We start from the raw sequence: 16,685 nt of genomic DNA on the forward strand, positions 1-16,685 counted from the left end.
GATAGTTTTTGAAGCTGTTTTTTAGTGTCGTCACATCAGGGCTCCTCGCTGCATTGTGTTATTATTGTAATGCTATCTTTTGTTGTTAAACCTATAAAAAAAACAGAAAAGAAAAAATTGCCAAATAAGAAACCAACTTCAGCCTCGTCAGAGCAGGCTACTACTGGTCGCCCCCCATTACCGGACACTGCTGGTCGCCCCCCTATTACCGGACCCCACAGCAGCAGTCCCACACGGACTGACAGACCAGCCGCCACCGAGCGGTCACGTGCTGATGACATCACGGTCATGTGGCCGTGACGTCACCAAGGTCCTTGTAGGATAGGAACTGCCGCTACCCCCGGGAGGCCGTGTGTCCGCAGCGGGGTCCGGGCCACTCCTAATAGTGGTGTGTGCGGAGCCGCCGCCACCGATGACATGATTGATGGGGACGGAGCTGCAGCCATGTCTGCCGAGGAGCCGGACGTACAGGATGCCGAGTGAGTGCTCCCATTACCGGTGCCTGGCGGCGGTGTTCCCTCAGCCCCGGGCTGTTGTACGTTCTGTGCGGTGCTCCCTAGCGGTCCATGTACCTGTGCGGCCTACCTGGATACGGCTGTGCCCACGGCCTGGCCCATCGGGGGCTGTCACTGCTGGTTATGGGGGCACAGTCACCAGGTGGGCGCTCTGGCTGCTCGGAGAGGGCTGGCGACTGCTCCTCATGCAGCTTTTTTACGTCTTTTTTGAGGTGTTTTCTGTCTTGTCTCAGCCTTTCCCCTCTGTCTTGCCTCAGCCTTTCCCCTCTGTCTTGCCTCAGCCTTTCCCCTCTGTCTTGCCTCAGCCTTTCCCCTCTGTCTTGCCTCAGCCTTTCCCCTCTGTCTTGTCTCAGCCTTTCCCCTCTGTCTTGTCTCAGCCTTTCCCCTCTGTCTTGTCTCAGCCTTTCCCCTCTGTCTTGCCTCAGCCTTTCCCCTCTGTCTTGTCTCAGCCTTTCCCCTCTGTCTTGCCTCAGCCTTTCCCCTCTGTCTTGTCTCAGCCTTTCCCCTCTGTCTTGCCTCAGCCTTTCCCCTCTGTCTTGTCTCAGCCTTTCCCCTCTGTCTTGTCTCAGCCTTTCCCCTCTGTCTTGCCTCAGCCTTTCCCCTCTGTCTTGCCTCAGCCTTTCCCCTCTGTCTTGCCTCAGCCTTTCCCCTCTGTCTTGCCTCAGCCTTTCCCCTCTGTCTTGCCTCAGCCTTTCCCCTCTGTCTTGCCTCAGCCTTTCCCCTCTGTCTTGTCTCAGCCTTTCCCCTCTGTCTTGTCTCAGCCTTTCCCCTCTGTCTTGTCTCAGCCTTTCCCCTCTGTCTTGCCTCAGCCTTTCCCCTCTGTCTTGCCTCAGCCTTTCCCCTCTGTCTTGCCTCAGCCTTTCCCCTCTGTCTTGTCTCAGCCTTTCCCCTCTGTCTTGCCTCAGCCTTTCCCCTCTGTCTTGTCTCAGCCTTTCCCCTCTGTCTTGTCTCAGCCTTTCCCCTCTGTCTTGCCTCAGCCTTTCCCCTCTGTCTTGCCTCAGCCTTTCCCCTCTGTCTTGCCTCAGCCTTTCCCCTCTGTCTTGCCTCAGCCTTTCCCCTCTGTCTTGCCTCAGCCTTTCCCCTCTGTCTTGCCTCAGCCTTTCCCCTCTGTCTTGCCTCAGCCTTTCCCCTCTGTCTTGCCTCAGCCTTTCCCCTCTGTCTTGCCTCAGCCTTTCCCCTCTGTCTTGCCTCAGCCTTTCCCCTCTGTCTTGCCTCAGCCTTTCCCCTCTGTCTTGCCTCAGCCTTTCCCCTCTGTCTTGCCTCAGCCTTTCCACTCTGTCTTGCCTCAGCCTTCCCCCTCTGTCTTGCCTCAGCCTTCCCCCTCTGTCTTGCCTCAGCCTTCCCCCTCTGTCTTGCCTCAGCCTTCCCCCTCTGTCTTGCCTCAGCCTTCCCCCTCTGTCTTGCCTCAGCCTTCCCCCTCTGTCTTGCCTCAGCCTTCCCCCTCTGTCTTGCCTCAGCCTTCCCCCTCTGTCTTGCCTCAGCCTTCCCCCTCTGTCTTGCCTCAGCCTTCCCCCTCTGTCTTGCCTCAGCCTTCCCCCTCTGTCTTGCCTCAGCCTTCCCCCTCTGTCTTGCCTCAGCCTTCCCCCTCTGTCTTGCCTCAGCCTTCCCCCTCTGTCTTGCCTCAGCCTTTCCCCTCTGTCTTGCCTCAGCCTTTCCCCTCTGTCTTGCCTCAGCCTTTCCCCTCTGTCTTGCCTCAGCCTTTCCCCTCTGTCTTGCCTCAGCCTTTCCCCTCTGTCTGCCGTCTCCCAGACCCCACTGTTAGTTCTCCTGACCTGTATAAGGACGAGGCGTCTTCGGGGAGAGCGGTCGCTTCCTTTCCCTTCTTGGTGTCTTTGGAAAGCTGAGGAGACGGACCATGAGAACAGCGAGTGGTCTTTCTATAGAGGCGCATACGTTCCGTGTTTTCTGGGGGAATCCGCTGTAAATGACGTCGGCCGGAGTCTATTTGGAGCCGTTTCTCTGGAAAGATCAGTTCAGAAACGCCCGAGAGACTCGTCCGATCCATTTCTGCCGCTCAGTCTTTTGAGCGTTTTTTTCCATTTCAGGTTTTGAACACTTGTCGGTAAAAAAGAAAAGCAAGCGCGTGTCACGGTAAACTGGCTGCTGACGGCACGCGTGCGCTCCAAACCTGTCACGGACCAATCAAAAAAGCTGGCGAAAAACTCTGCAAAAACTATTCAAAGATGTAAAAAGTGTGAGAACTTGTTTTTATTTTTCACTGAGTTTTTGGAACAAAAACTACGAGGAGTTCAGGAAAGAAAGGGTCACATTGGTGAGTCCGGGATGTGTGCGCTCGACTTTTTCAGGTGGATTCCACTTGACCTTTGCCTGAAAACACCGTAATGCTGCCACTGGTGATGAGCGACCGTGCTCGGATGAGGTGTTATCCGAGCGTGCTCAGGTGGTAGCCTAATGCCTTTGGCGTGCTCGAAAAATAAGTTTGAGTCCCCACAGCTGCATGTCCACAGCTGTTCGACAGGTGCAACACATGCAGGGATTCTCGATTTGTTAGACCAGGGTCACACTTGCAACTGCAATGCGAGAAACTTGTTCCTCAATACCCGGTACACGGGACCGGAGCGTTCTGCTCCATAGAAATATATGCAGCTGTACCCTCCGGTCCCGAGTGCCGGGGATTGAGCTGCATGTGTGACATCGGCCTTAGCCAATCCCTGCATGTATTGCCCCTGTTGAACAGCTGCGAGATATGCAAGCGCGATGACTGGAACATATCATTTGTGCCGACAAACACACTCAGCACACGAGCGTGCTCAGATAACACCTTCGCTCATCACTACCTGACACAAAGCATGAGTATAATGCACAGCAATGTGCAGACGACACTGCTGTGCACATGTTCTCTCTTTTGTCACTTATTTTAACCGCTTCATGGTTCAAAAACCATGAAGTGCTTGAAAGAAGTAACTTGTCCATTTTTCGGGCTTCTTCCGCTACGAAGCTGATCGCCACTTTGCACAGTAATAAGATGTCCGTGGCGGAGTCACCGCAGAAGTGCGTGAGCCGCCAGCGAATCTGATTCAGAAAAAAGACCGCCGGCATCTTCCTCATGCGGCTTTGCCTAGAAAAATGTAAGGCCGGGGTCACACTAACCGACTCAAAATACGGTCCGTAGTTTACAGGCGTAATACGGATGAATGACCCCTAAACAGTGCTCCGTATGTCATCTGTAAGCAAGGTGTGGTCGCGTATTTTGCGCATGTAAGCATCCGTATGGCATCCGTATGCCGAGATTTTCTCGCAGGCTTGCAAAATGGACATATAATGGAGCCCTATGACAGGGTTTCTACCAGAAACCAAAGAAAAGATATATACACAGAATACATATATATATATATATATATATATATATATATATATTCTTTTGTTTCTTTATTAAACCTGTCAGTGTGAGTTTACTGTATAGCGCACTGAATTGCCGGCTTTTGTAAAAGACACCTGGTGCGTATTTCTCGCAGGTCACATGTGTGGCCCGTGTGTAATCCGTATTTTTTTGCGCACCCATAGACTTGCATTGGCGTATTACGGCCGTAGTACACTGACAATCACAGCATGCTGCGATTGGCACAGGCCGTAGAATACTGATGAGAAATATACGGCTGGTGCGAGGGACCCCATAGAGATTCATTGGTCCGTGTCTAATGCGTGCTTTTAGCGCCTCTCACTCGGCCGTATTCCTCGCCAGTGTGACCCCGGCCTAACGGTTGTGCTGGCAGAACAAGGACATCGTGTGCACCTAGCCTTGGAGGCTTTCTGCTGTGCAAAAATAATCCCTCATGTGAACACACCCTTAGGGAATTTGCACAGAGCGTCCTTTAGGCTAGTTTCACATTTGCGCTTTTAAGCGCAGCGACGGCCCGCGCACGGCCGCCGCTAAGCCCCGTCCCTTGCCGCGCCTCCGCCGGTAGCTCCGCCTACCAGCGCATGACGCTGCATGCGTCCTGCATCCCCTATCTTTATCACTGGGGGCGCAGGCCGTGCGCAGTATGCATTTGGCGGCGCATGCGTCCTTTTCACGGTGCGCCAAGCGCAACCAAACTGCAGCAGGTTGCGTTTGGCGCTGGTCGGCGCACCGTGAAAAGGACGCATGCGCCGCCAAACGCATACTGCGCACGGCCTGCGCCCCCAGTGATAAAGATAGGGGACGCAGGACGCATGCACTGGTAGGTGGAGCTACCGGCGGAGGCGCGGCAGGGGGCGGGGCTTAGCGGTGGCCGTGCGCGGGCCGTCGCTGCGCTTAAAAGCGCAAATGTGAAACTAGCCTTAGATTGCCTTTTTGAAGCAGAAGACGCTTCAGGAAAACACTGGCGATATTTTCCCCTTTTCTTTTATTCGTTCTTGCAGTGATCAGATCCTAATCGGAAGCCGCCCCAAGAATAAACGTTTTGCATCTGTCATTGCTTCCAGCCTTTCAAAGTTTGGCTCTGACATTGCTCTGTGTTATGTTCATTCTTTGTAGTGTTTCTGTAGCTCCTTCAGGCGGAATATCACCTGAAAAAGCCGCTGTGTGCACATTCCCTCAAACTCCTCCAAGTCCCCCCTCCAGCGACAGAGAATTTCCGGAATTGTTTACCATTAGAAACCTTGTAGTTTTTAACCAGGCCCCAGTCACCTGACAAATGCAAAAAAAAAAACAATAAAAAGACAGGTCAGGAAAACTGTGCATAATTGCGAATAATGCTATAGAAGGGGATACAATATTGTATCTTACAATAATCTTATTAGTGTTTTATCCCGTTATATATCGCTTTAAACAGCTGTGATTTAGCCTGAAACTAAACGGTCTTCCATCTGGTCTGAGCAGGTTGTCCTTTATACCTGTAGATCACGATGGTTTACCCAAAATATAGAACATTTCACTTCACGGTCAGAAAATTCCTGCTCTGTCAGAGGCAGAAGATTTGAGTCCTCCATGTGTATCAGCCTGGCACTGATACACATCTCAATAGTTGGCAGCTGACTGTTATTCATCGCTGAGATTTGGAAGATCTGCTGTGACTGTAGCTGAAATGCTCGACAGGTCATGTCCGGCAGGGACCTTAGTGGACTTGTAACCTTTTGGAGTTTATCGCTTTCATGTTGTTCTCATTGTGCAGCTGCACTGTTAAAGGGACCGTCAGCACAGAATGACTGTTCAAACCAAGTAAAGGCACTCGGTGCTTCATGGCGCTGCCAGTCACTTACACCTTCCCACCTGCTTGTTTTTCATCTATCGCCTCCCTCCTCTGGCTCTATGATGCCAGAACTGTCAATCAAATAATAGGTGGTGGCGTTAGATGGATGACAAGCAGGTGGGAAGGGGTATATAAATGGCCCCGCTGTGAAGCGCTGAGCGGTCATTCTGTGCTGACCGAGTCCTTTTGAAGGGGGTTGTCCGGTCTTCTGAATCCTTACCGTGTGCACACCGCTGTAATACAATACTATACGCTTCTGTAATGCAATACATTGAGTGAGGCTTAGTATATGTAGTCAGAATGTGGCCGAAAGTAAGAAAATCGCACACTTACGGTCATGTGCCCACCTGCTCTTGCCGCCAATCTCGAATAATCGTAATGAAACTGCGGAGTCTCGGCTTTTGTCAGAAGATTTCCTTTTGGTCTCCTTTATGCACACTTTTTTTTTTTTTAAATTTCTGGAACACATGCCTACATTTTTAGGCATGGAAAACACATGCAGAAACATTTCAGGAAAAACTACTAATTTTTCCATGTATGAAACCACTCTTTAGAATAAAAATAGAGAAAAGCTACAGACTTAAACCAGGATCACCTGAATAGACAAATACTGTAATTTTATAGGATACAAAAAGACTTGACCAATTAAAAACATTTTAAAAAGTCAATTGACATGACAAATGACAAACCCTATTAGCCCAAAATAGAGCTAAAAAAAAACTTCCCCAAACAAACACACTGCACACATGTGGTTAGTGAAAACAATGTCCCATGTAACAATACAAAATCAGAACGCTTGGTGTAAGGCTGTGTTCATACACAGCGTTTTTTTAGCGGTTTTTACCGCGGTTTTCACTATAAAACCGCTAAAAATAAGCTTCCCAGTCATTTGTAGTCATTTTGCACTTTTTGTGCACATTGATGCGTTTTTTACCGCGAAAAAAACGCATTTCGGTAAAAAACGCATCATGCTCATTAATTTTGCGGATTTTTCCGCGGTTTAGGCTGAGCATGTACATAAAGTGCAGCACAGATTCATCTCCTCTATGACCCCACAGCACTGGTCACTGCTGAGCATGTACATAAAGTGCAGCACAGATTCATCTCATCTATGACCCCACAGCATCGGTCACTACTGAGCATGTACATAAAGTGCAGCACAGATTCATCTCAGCTATGACCCCACAGCACTGGTCACTACTGAGCATGTACATAAAGTGCAGCACAGATTCATCTCATCTATGACCCCACAGCACTGGTCACTACTGAGCATGTACATAAAGTGCAGCACAGATTCATCTCATCTATGACCCCACAGCATCGGTCACTACTGAGCATGTACATAAAGTGCAGCACAGATTCATCTCATCTATGACCCCACAGCATCGGTCACTACTGAGCATGTACATAAAGTGCAGCACAGATTCATCTCAATTAAAAGCCGAGATCTTTAGATCAGGAACAGAACAAACATTTATGACATTTCATAACTTTCCCAAATTATTATGAAAACATTAACTGTACTGAACTACTGAATGGAATTTATATATTTTAGGAGTCTTGAGTCAGTCCATTTTATTCCGACTCCACCACAATGTACTCCGACTCAATAGCCTTGGTTGGCACCCTTGAAATTGTTTAAAAAAAAATGAAGTATTTGTCCAAGAAAATTATTGCAATTACACGTTTTGTTATACACATGTTCATTTCCTTTGTCTGTATTGGAACAACACAAAAAAGGCAAATTGGATATCCTTTCCCACAAAACCCTAAAAATGGGCCGTACAGAATTGTTGCCACCGTTTCAAAATTGTGGGTAAATAATTTTTTCAAGCATTTGATGCTCATTCAGACTCACCTGTGGCAAGTAACAGGTGTGGGCAATTTGAAAATCACACCTGAAACCAGATGAAAAGGGGAGAAGTTGACTCATTCTTTGCAATGTGTGTCTATGTTTGTGTGCGCCACACTAAGCAAAGAGAACAGAAAGGAGAATAGAACTGTCTGAGGGCTTGAGAGCCAAAATTGTTGAAAAATATCAACAATTTCAAGGTTACAAGTCCATCCCTGGACGTGGACGGCAGAGAAAAGTTGATGAAAGGTTGCAACACAGGATGGTGGATAAAGCAGCCTTTCAAGATCCAAAGAAATTCAAGCTATCGCCCTTCTGGGGGTGAGAAGGAGACGGATCAGGAAGAATTGACCCTTAAACAAGCGTCTGCGCAGTTGATGCAGGCTATCTCATTGACCAGGACATCCCTGACAGAGAAAATTGAGGATGTTTATACAGAGGTGGGGAGACTCCGTCAGGATATGCAGGCCATGAAGGGACCCATTACGGAGGTGGAGACGAGGGTGTCCAGGGTGGAAGATACCATTACACCTATGGAGGCTAAATTAACGAAGGTGGCGGGCTCCATGAATGCCTGGAAGCAAAAGGCGGATGATTTAGAAAACAGAATGCGCAGGAATAATATACGTATTGTTGGACTGCCTGAGCGCTCGGAAGGTCAGCATCCTGAGCAGTTTCTGGAGGATTGGCTTAAGACCTCCTTAGGGGACGAATTCTCCTCAATGTTCGCCGTTGAAAGAGCTCACTGGGTCCCTACAAGACCCCTGCCTCCGGGGGCCCCACCTCGACCATTCCTGGCACGCCTGCTCAACTGCAAGGACAGAGACACCATCTTACGTCTGGCGCGCCAAAAGTCCTATTAAATTCAATAATGTTGTCGTTTCCATCTTTCCGGACTTCTCCGTGGAGCTGCAGAAACAGCGGGCGCAGTTCTTCGAGGTCAAGAAGCGACTCAGAGACAGGAACATTGTATATTCTATGATATATCCAGCCCGCCTCCTGGTTGTCCATGAGGGTTCTTCTGTATTTTTTACGGATCTGGCTGAAGCGACTGAATGGCTGCGGTCCCATGGGGGATCCCCTGTGAGGGAGTCCTAATGCGGCGACTGTTATTTCGGATCCTTTCAACCAAAGGTCTAATTGGAGCTCTCCCGGCGAGTTCCCAGATACCAGCTATACCGGACACTGTGCTCAGTGATTGTATCCCCTTGTTCATTTTCTGTTGGGGGCGTAAGACTGTACGCCTATGTTACTAGGTTCCTGCATTGCTTTTGCTTTTTCTTTTTTAAAAGTTTTTTTTATGTTTGTCGTTGTTTAGATAGATGCTGCAGCCAACGTCAAATTCTGCTATCTGTGTGGACTCTCTGCACCTGGCTCGGGCACCATTATACACCATATTTGAATGGATGGTAATGGGTTCTGAGCTGATTTGTATGACCTGGAATGTGAGGGGCATAAAAACCCCTCGCAAGAAAATTTAAGGTATTCTCACAGGTCAGACATTACCGTCCTCACATATTGGCCATAGTAGAGACGCACCTGACCAGGGATACAGTTCGGTGGGTGCAGAAACCATGGGTGCAATGGTTTATGCATTCTTTTCACACCAGCTACTCAAGGGGAGTTTCTCTGTTAATTCATAAGGATGTTCGGTGGGAGGTCAGGGAAGCCCGGAAAGACCCCGAGGGACGATTTGTGTTTGTTCATGTGCTGATTGACTCTCGGAAATATGTCATCCTTTGTATTTACAATCCCCCTCCGGCCAATATATCAATTATCCAGAAGGCATTGAGCTTCGCTTTAATTTACCCAGACGCACATGTCCTCTGTATGGGAGATTTTAATCTGGTCATGATTAGCCATCTTGATAAATTGAGACTGGGCGATGGAATACAGGGTGAGGTTCCCCCCCCCCCCCCCCCCCCCCGGGCACATCCCAACTGTCACAATTCATGGCGGGTAGTGGGTGGCTAGATCTATGGAGAGTGCACCATCCAGAGACGAGGGAATACACTTGCCATTCCTCCACTAAACGCTCTCTGTCTCGCATAGACTACATTTTTGGATCCAGCGGTCTGGCGGCGTGGGTGGAGGACATTAAACACGGGAACAGGGGAGTTTCGGATCATAGTCCAGTCATTCTCAAACTTAAATATGGGCCATTGACTAACAGAATAGCATGGAAGCTGAACCCTTTTTGGCTGAAGTTGATAACACCCCCTGATAGAACGATAGATCAGCTACGTTGCTTCGTCTCGTCCCACCCCGAACCCCGAAATATTAATATATTTTGGGATGCTCTTAAAGCCTATTTACGGGGTTGTCTATCCTCTACGATTTCTCACATTAAGCGGGTGACATCGGAGGAGGATGGCGAGATGGAGCGACGTCTGAAGGACTCGGAGGCAGCCTATATATCGGATCAATCTAACAGTAATAGGATAGAATGGCTGACCGCTCAAAGGTTATATGCTCAATACACGGACACCAAGACGAAACGTAAATTATTTTTTGCCCGGCAGTCTTATTTTGAGATGGGGAATCAGGCGAGTAAGTTTCTGGCCTGCTTAGTACGACAGCATAATGCAACCAACACAATTCTACAGATCCGTGATTCAGATGGTACATTGGTTTCCTCAACGGAGGAGATACTAAAGTGCTTTTCTGACTATTATGGCTCATTGTACAATTCTAAGACTGATGTGGATGGCCCAGAGTGTTTGGACTATTTGTTAGATATAGAGTTTCCCACGCTAAGTCCTTCCCAACAGGCCTATATGGATGCTGAGTTTACTCTGGAGGAGGTAGAGGATGCCATAAAAGACATGGCCTCCGGGAAGGCCCCTGGGCCGGATGGATTTCCTGTGGCGTTATATAAAAAATATCAGGATATACTGGCGCCCCTTTTGTTGACAGTGTTTCGTGGGATTTGGGAGGGGGGATGCATGCCGGAGTCTTTTTATGAGGCCAATATAATAGTTCTAAAAAAGGAGGGGAAGGACCCTTTGGATTGTGGATCTTATAGGCCTATATCACTAGTAAATGTGGATTATAACATTTTTACAAAAATTTTAGCCAAAAGAGTAAATACAGTTATATTTGATCTTGTACACCCTGATCAGACGGGTTTTATGCCGGGTAAAAGCACTTCCACAAATATCAGACGTGTCCAGTCAGTGGCCCAATATAGTTCTCTGGTACCGGATAATGAATGGGCATTGGCATCACTAGATGCGGCCAAGGCCTTTGACTCACTTGAATGGCCTTTTCTCCGTGCATGTTTGCAGAGATATGGATTTGGCGAAAGATTCCAAAACTGGGTCAATGTCTTATACATGAAGCCCAAGGCCCGGGTCATCGTAAATAGCTCCATATCTGAATCATTTTCATTGCATAGGGGAACCCGTCAGGGGTGTCCTCTTTCCCCGGCCCTTTTTGCTCTCGCTATTGAGGCGCTGGCAATTCGTATAAGATTATCCCCTGATATCGCTGGTATAGAGATAGCGGGTCGGACAGATACCATAGGCCTATACGCTGATGATATGGTGATATTTATGGACAAAGCAGAGGAAACCCTAACAAGTGATTACTACCATAAATAAATTTAGTAAATATTCTGGCCTTTACATAAATTGGGATAAATCTGCTTTGATGCCTCTTTCCCATGCTCCAATGCCACGACTTGAGACTCTCTCCCTACTGCCCATCGTGACCAGTTTCAAATATTTGGGGGTTCATATCTCTAAGGGCATTAAATTTGATCTACAACTCAATATACAACCACTGCTGGAGACGGTTAGGGGTAAATTTGCGATCTGGGGTAAGCTTCCATTGTCTGTAGCCGGACATATTAATTTAATTAAAATGATATTACTCCCCAAGCTTAACTACTTTCTTCAACATAGGGCAGTGGTGGTGCCCAAATCCTTTTTTGCTCATTTAAATTCCCAAACCACATCCTTTATTTGGGGGAAAGCCAGGCCTAAACTAAAGCTGACCACTCTACAGAGGCCCAAGAGGGGAGGGGGGCAGCATTACCCAATTTCTTTTTATATTATCTAGCTGGACAGGCCAAGGCCTTAAGTGCATGGATGCCTGGAGGCCACCTCCCGAATTCTGAGAGTCATCTTCTTCATGCTGCAGGGTGTAAAATAATGCATATCCTGTAAAATACTCAGGACTAGTTACCAGATAAAAATATAGTGGTTTATTTGGATTCTTCCATCAAAGAAAGGTTATTACAGAAAAACAGGTGAATAAAAATAAGTGAAAGAGATATTGTCCATTGTTCATAGCAAAGCAGCATGTATTCTTCTGTCTCTCCGGGATCTCACATGGCAAATGGCGTCTGTCCCTCAGTTCGGCTTCTTCGTAGTCAAGTAACATACCAGCTGTTGAGTTATGTCATCTTGCGTCTGTGTCTCATGATGGTGAGGGAAGAAGAAGAGCACCCTCTACAGTTAGCCATGAATTATATACGTCTCCTAAAGCACGTGGTCTCTACATATATGGAGCTGTCTTTCTACCATGAGCCAAGCTTAAAAATAGCCTATGTCGTGTAAGCTAAAGCAATCTACAGAACTGAGTCTTATAAGAAATTAACGGATTATTAATATTTAACACAGGGACTGGTTGCCCACTAGGTATTTTAGAAATGAGGAAAATAAATGTCCCGAGACTGCTGCCTCTGCTCTGTCTGGCACGATCAATATGGAGACAGATTAAGCGGGTGGTTGGATTTGGCGATGTTATAGCTGAAATGCCCCTGTGGAATAATGACTATCTCCCGGTGCTGCGTGAACATCCATCTGCCGAGTTCTGGGTTCAGTATGGTGTCTCTACGATAGGTGATCTATACGATAATGGTACTTTAATATCCTTTGAGCAATTACAAGTCAATCGCGGTGTCCCGAGATCCCAGTTTTTCCGTTATCTACAACTAAGGTCAGCTTTTCAATCGCATATGAGAAATCTAGATATGAGTGATGCCATTTCGTCTCTGCCTTTGATAGGGATCCTCAAGTCACAGGGCCCTCAAGGTCTCATCTCCTCTCTATATACATATATGTTGTCAGTGGGGACAGAATGCGCCATAGACTCTGTTAAGAAGAAATGGGAGAGGCTCATTCCTGATACACGGGATGAGGAATGGGAAGAAATTCTGGAGTCGCCAATCTGGGTGTCTCCGTCTGCCAACAACAGGATGATACAATTGTACATTATTAATCAATCATATTTGACCCCAATTCGACTCTTTAAGATGAGCCGATATCCGTCATCGCAATGTTTGAGATGTCGTTCAATGGATGCAGACTTTATTCATATGATTTGGTGCTGTCCTGTTGTTGTGCAATTCTGGAGAGGGGTGACGTCATTATTAACATCCTTGGTACAAACACCTGTTCCCCTCGAACCGCTGATATGTCTGTTTGGAGTGTGGGATGAGGAGACGTGGGGTCATTTTGTTGGGATTTTTCTACGGGAGACACTGTTCATGGCACGAAAGATACAGGCACTACGATGGATGTGGAATTCACCTCCTTCTCTTGGGTCCTGGATCACTCTCGTAAATTCGATTATCCCATATGAAAGGACACTGTATCAGAATAGAGGGTGCCCGGGTAAATTTAAAAAGATTTGGGAGAGTTGGAACTCCTCTCACTTTACCTTGCAGAGCGGAGATATCGCACAATAAACTGCTTACTATATAGAAGAAGGCTGCGGAATAGTTAATGTTTTAGTAGATGTAGGTAGAGTTTAGAAGCCAGGCAGGTTTTATTACTGGTACAATAACATAACACCATTGTGATTCAATTGATATTATGTCTGCTTTATTTACATACAATTGATGCACATATTATGCCTCATGTCTTCATGCTAATTGTACATATCTATTTTGTACTAGGCTTAACATTTTGTACTGAATGTATGTATTGTAAAACTGCTTATGGTTTAATAAATGAATTTAAAAAAAAAAAAAGAAATTCAAGCTGTCCTGCAGGCTCAGGGTGCATCAGTTTCAATGCGAACTATATGTCAACATTTGAATGAAATGAAACGCTATGCCAGGAGACCCTGGAGGACCCCACTGCTGACGCACAGACCTAAAATAGCTAGATTACAGTTTGCCAATATGTACGTGAGTAAGATAAAAATTCTTCTGGAAAAGCGTCTTGTGGGTATATGAGACAAGATAGAGATTTTTATTAATGCATATCATTCTACGGTTTACCAAAAACGAAATGAGGCCTTCAAAGAAAATAACACAGTACCTACAGTCACATATGGTGGGGGTCAAAGATGTTTTGGTGTTTTGCTGCCTCTGGCACTGGCTGCTTCAACTGTGTGCAAGGCAGCGTGAAACCTGAAGATTTCAAAAGGGTTTTGGGTCGCAATGTAGTGCCTAGTGTCAAAATACTGGGTTTGCATCCTTGGTCATAGGTCTTCCAGCAGGACCATGACCCCCAAACATACGTTAAGCAGTGAGTCCGGATCTAAATGTCATTGAACACCTGTAAAGAGATCTTAAAATTGTTGTTGGGAGACGGAGTCGACAAATATGAGAGACCTGGAGCAGTTTGCAAAAGCAGAGTGGTCCAAAATTCCAGTTAAGAGGTGTAAGAAGCTTGTTGATGGTTATAGAAAGTTGTTGATTGCAGTTATTTATTCCAAAGGGTATGCAACCAAATACTAAATTGATGGTGTCAACAATTTTGTCTGGCCTGTTTTGGGTGTATTGTGTGAAATTATGTCCAGTTTGCCTTTTTTTTCTCTTTTTTTGTGTTGCTCCAATACACAGAAAAGGAAAAAAATGGATTATTGCAATAATTTTCTATGAGAAGTACTTCATTTTCTGGAACAATTTCAAGGATGCCAACGCTTTCGGCCATGACTGTATGTGGGTCAATAGAGGGGGACTTGACACCTAAAAAATTACATTATGGAGGACTTTGGTTCACATTCAGCAGTCAGTGGCTGGTGGTTGAGGAAGAACAATGCTGTCCTACCCACTCACCAGCGTAAAGAGTGGCTCCTGCTACATTCACAGTCAGTGTCCACATTGAAGCTCTGCAGGAATGTACAGCTTGATGTGGGGGGTTTAAGAAGTCATCGAATTTAAACCCTCTGGTTGTGTGCACACGTAAGCGTTTTTTTTCATGTTTTTTTAAGCGTTTTTACCGTCAAAAACGCTTACAATAAGCATTCCATGCATTTTAATGAATTCTGCACTTTTTGTGCATATTGATGAGTTTTTTTCCGCGAAAAAATGCATTGCGGTAAAAAACGCAGCAAGCTCATTAATTTTGCGGAAAAATCCACATTTCTAGCTATTTTCTATGAGACTGGGGATGCGCGGAAAAAACGCATAAAAACGTGTGTTTTTTGCGCGGAAAACAACTCGCGTTTTCTTGGAAGGAGTCCGTTTTTTTGTCAGGAATTTTCTGCATACGTGTGCACATAGCCTCCCATCTGTGCCCTGCACTCGGCAGCATCTCCAGCCACACTAACCTGTGTTTGGTTCAGCTGCTCCTGCTTTACCAGACATTCCTGCATCATATGTAAATTAGTCGCTATGCGTCCGCTGGTCATGTCTTTCTGAGGAAGAGCCTGGCATGTTTGAGTTAGGAATCCCCCCACCAGCATGTTTCATTACATAGCCAGGCAGGCTTACATTACAGGGCTTTGAAAAAGTCTAATAGAGGCTAAATATATGGTCACCCTGCAGCCTGAGATGCAGACATAACTAAGACATAGGAATCAAATGCCCCTTTCATTAAGGTTTTTATGTCAGAACTTTGGCGTAAACCACCTTTAAACAGTTGCAAAGCACTGATGAGCAATGCTCTGAATTGCAAAGAGGAAGAAAGAGGCACAGAACATGATCTGATAGACTGCACTATGTCCAAATTCATGTAATTAATGTCCTAATTGATTTAGAAGATTACTTTTATACTTGTAAAATAGCATTGTGACGAAGAAGAAAATGTGCATGTTTAACCCCTTAATGACCTGAGCTTTTTTCAGTTTTGCGTTTTTGTTTTTCGCTCCCCTTCTTCTCAGAGCCACATCTTTTTTATTTTTCTATCATTATTGCCATGTGAGGGCTTTTTTTTTACGGGACGAGTTGTACTTTTGAACGACATCATTGGTTTTAGCATGTCGAGTATTCGAAAACGGGAAAAAAAATTCCAAGTGTGGTGAAATTGCAAAAAAGTGCAATCCCACACTTGTTTTTTGTTTGGCTTTTTTTTTCTATGTTCAATAAATGCTAAAACTGACCTGCCATTATGATTCTCCAGGTCATTATGAGTTCATAGATTCATAGACACCAAAAATATCTAGGTCCTCTTTTATCTAAGTGGTGAAAGAAAATTCCAAAGTTTGCTAAAAAAAAAATTAAATTCCGCCATATTCCGTTACCCATATTGTCTCCATTTTTTGTGATCTTTGGTTGGGTAAGAGCTTATTTTTTGTGCGCTGAGCTGACATTTTTAAGGCTACCATTTATGTGCAGATATGATCTTTTGATTGCTCGTTATTGCATTTTAATGCAATGTCGCGGCGACCAAAAACGTAATTCTGGCATTTCGATTTTCTCATTTTCTCCTTCGCCTCATTGGGGGACACAGGTACTGTGGGTGTATGCTACCGCCGCCTGGAGGCTGACACTAAGTGAAAAAAAAAGGTTAGCTCCTCCTCCGCCATATACACCCTCGCCCCGATTGCGGGCGGAAACCAGTTCATGCTTGGTGTCCGTTGGAGGCACACGTCTGTTTTTTTTTCTTCAGACTTCTTTTTTTTCTCATTTTCTGTGAAGATGAGACAGGGGCGACGGACTCTATTGAAAGGGTCCGATGTCCCCAAACCAACAACGGGCGAGCACGTGTGAGAGTCGCCTCCACGTATCCTCTCCTGCAACGTGGGACATGTCTGGTCTTTTTTTTTTCCCAGACTTTTTTTCCTGCCATGAAGATAAGACAGGGGCAACGGACCCCATCGAAAGGGTCCGATTTCCCCAAACCATCATTGGGCGAGCATGTGCGAGTGTCGCCTCCATGTATCCTCTCCCGCAACGTGGGACATGATGCCAGACTTAGCCCTGACCACCCCTAGGTATTGAAACAA

At 46.3% G+C, this 16,685-nt stretch overlaps 1 protein-coding gene across 5 annotated transcripts in view; it reads left to right on the plus strand.

Annotated features, from left to right (window-relative positions):
* The first annotated feature begins 240 nt into the window (after positions 1 to 240).
* Positions 241 to 16,685, plus strand: part of BNIP2 (BCL2 interacting protein 2) — a 67,152-nt gene continuing 50,707 nt past the window's right edge. For 3 of the 5 annotated variants that reach the window (XM_073586885.1, XM_073586886.1, XM_073586887.1), the window contains exon 1: positions 245 to 479. In XM_073586885.1, coding sequence (XP_073442986.1) covers positions 418 to 479 — 62 coding nt within the window. In that variant the 5' untranslated portion in view covers positions 245 to 417. Of the gene's footprint in view, positions 480 to 16,685 lie in introns of all 5 variants that reach the window. The other 2 variants (XM_073586884.1, XM_073586883.1) reach the window with 2 other exon arrangements.

This window comes from Dendrobates tinctorius, unplaced genomic scaffold (genome assembly GCF_039654945.1).
Source record: "Dendrobates tinctorius isolate UK_male_01 unplaced genomic scaffold, ASM3965494v1 ptg000097l, whole genome shotgun sequence".
NCBI lineage: Eukaryota > Metazoa > Chordata > Amphibia > Anura > Dendrobatidae > Dendrobates > Dendrobates tinctorius.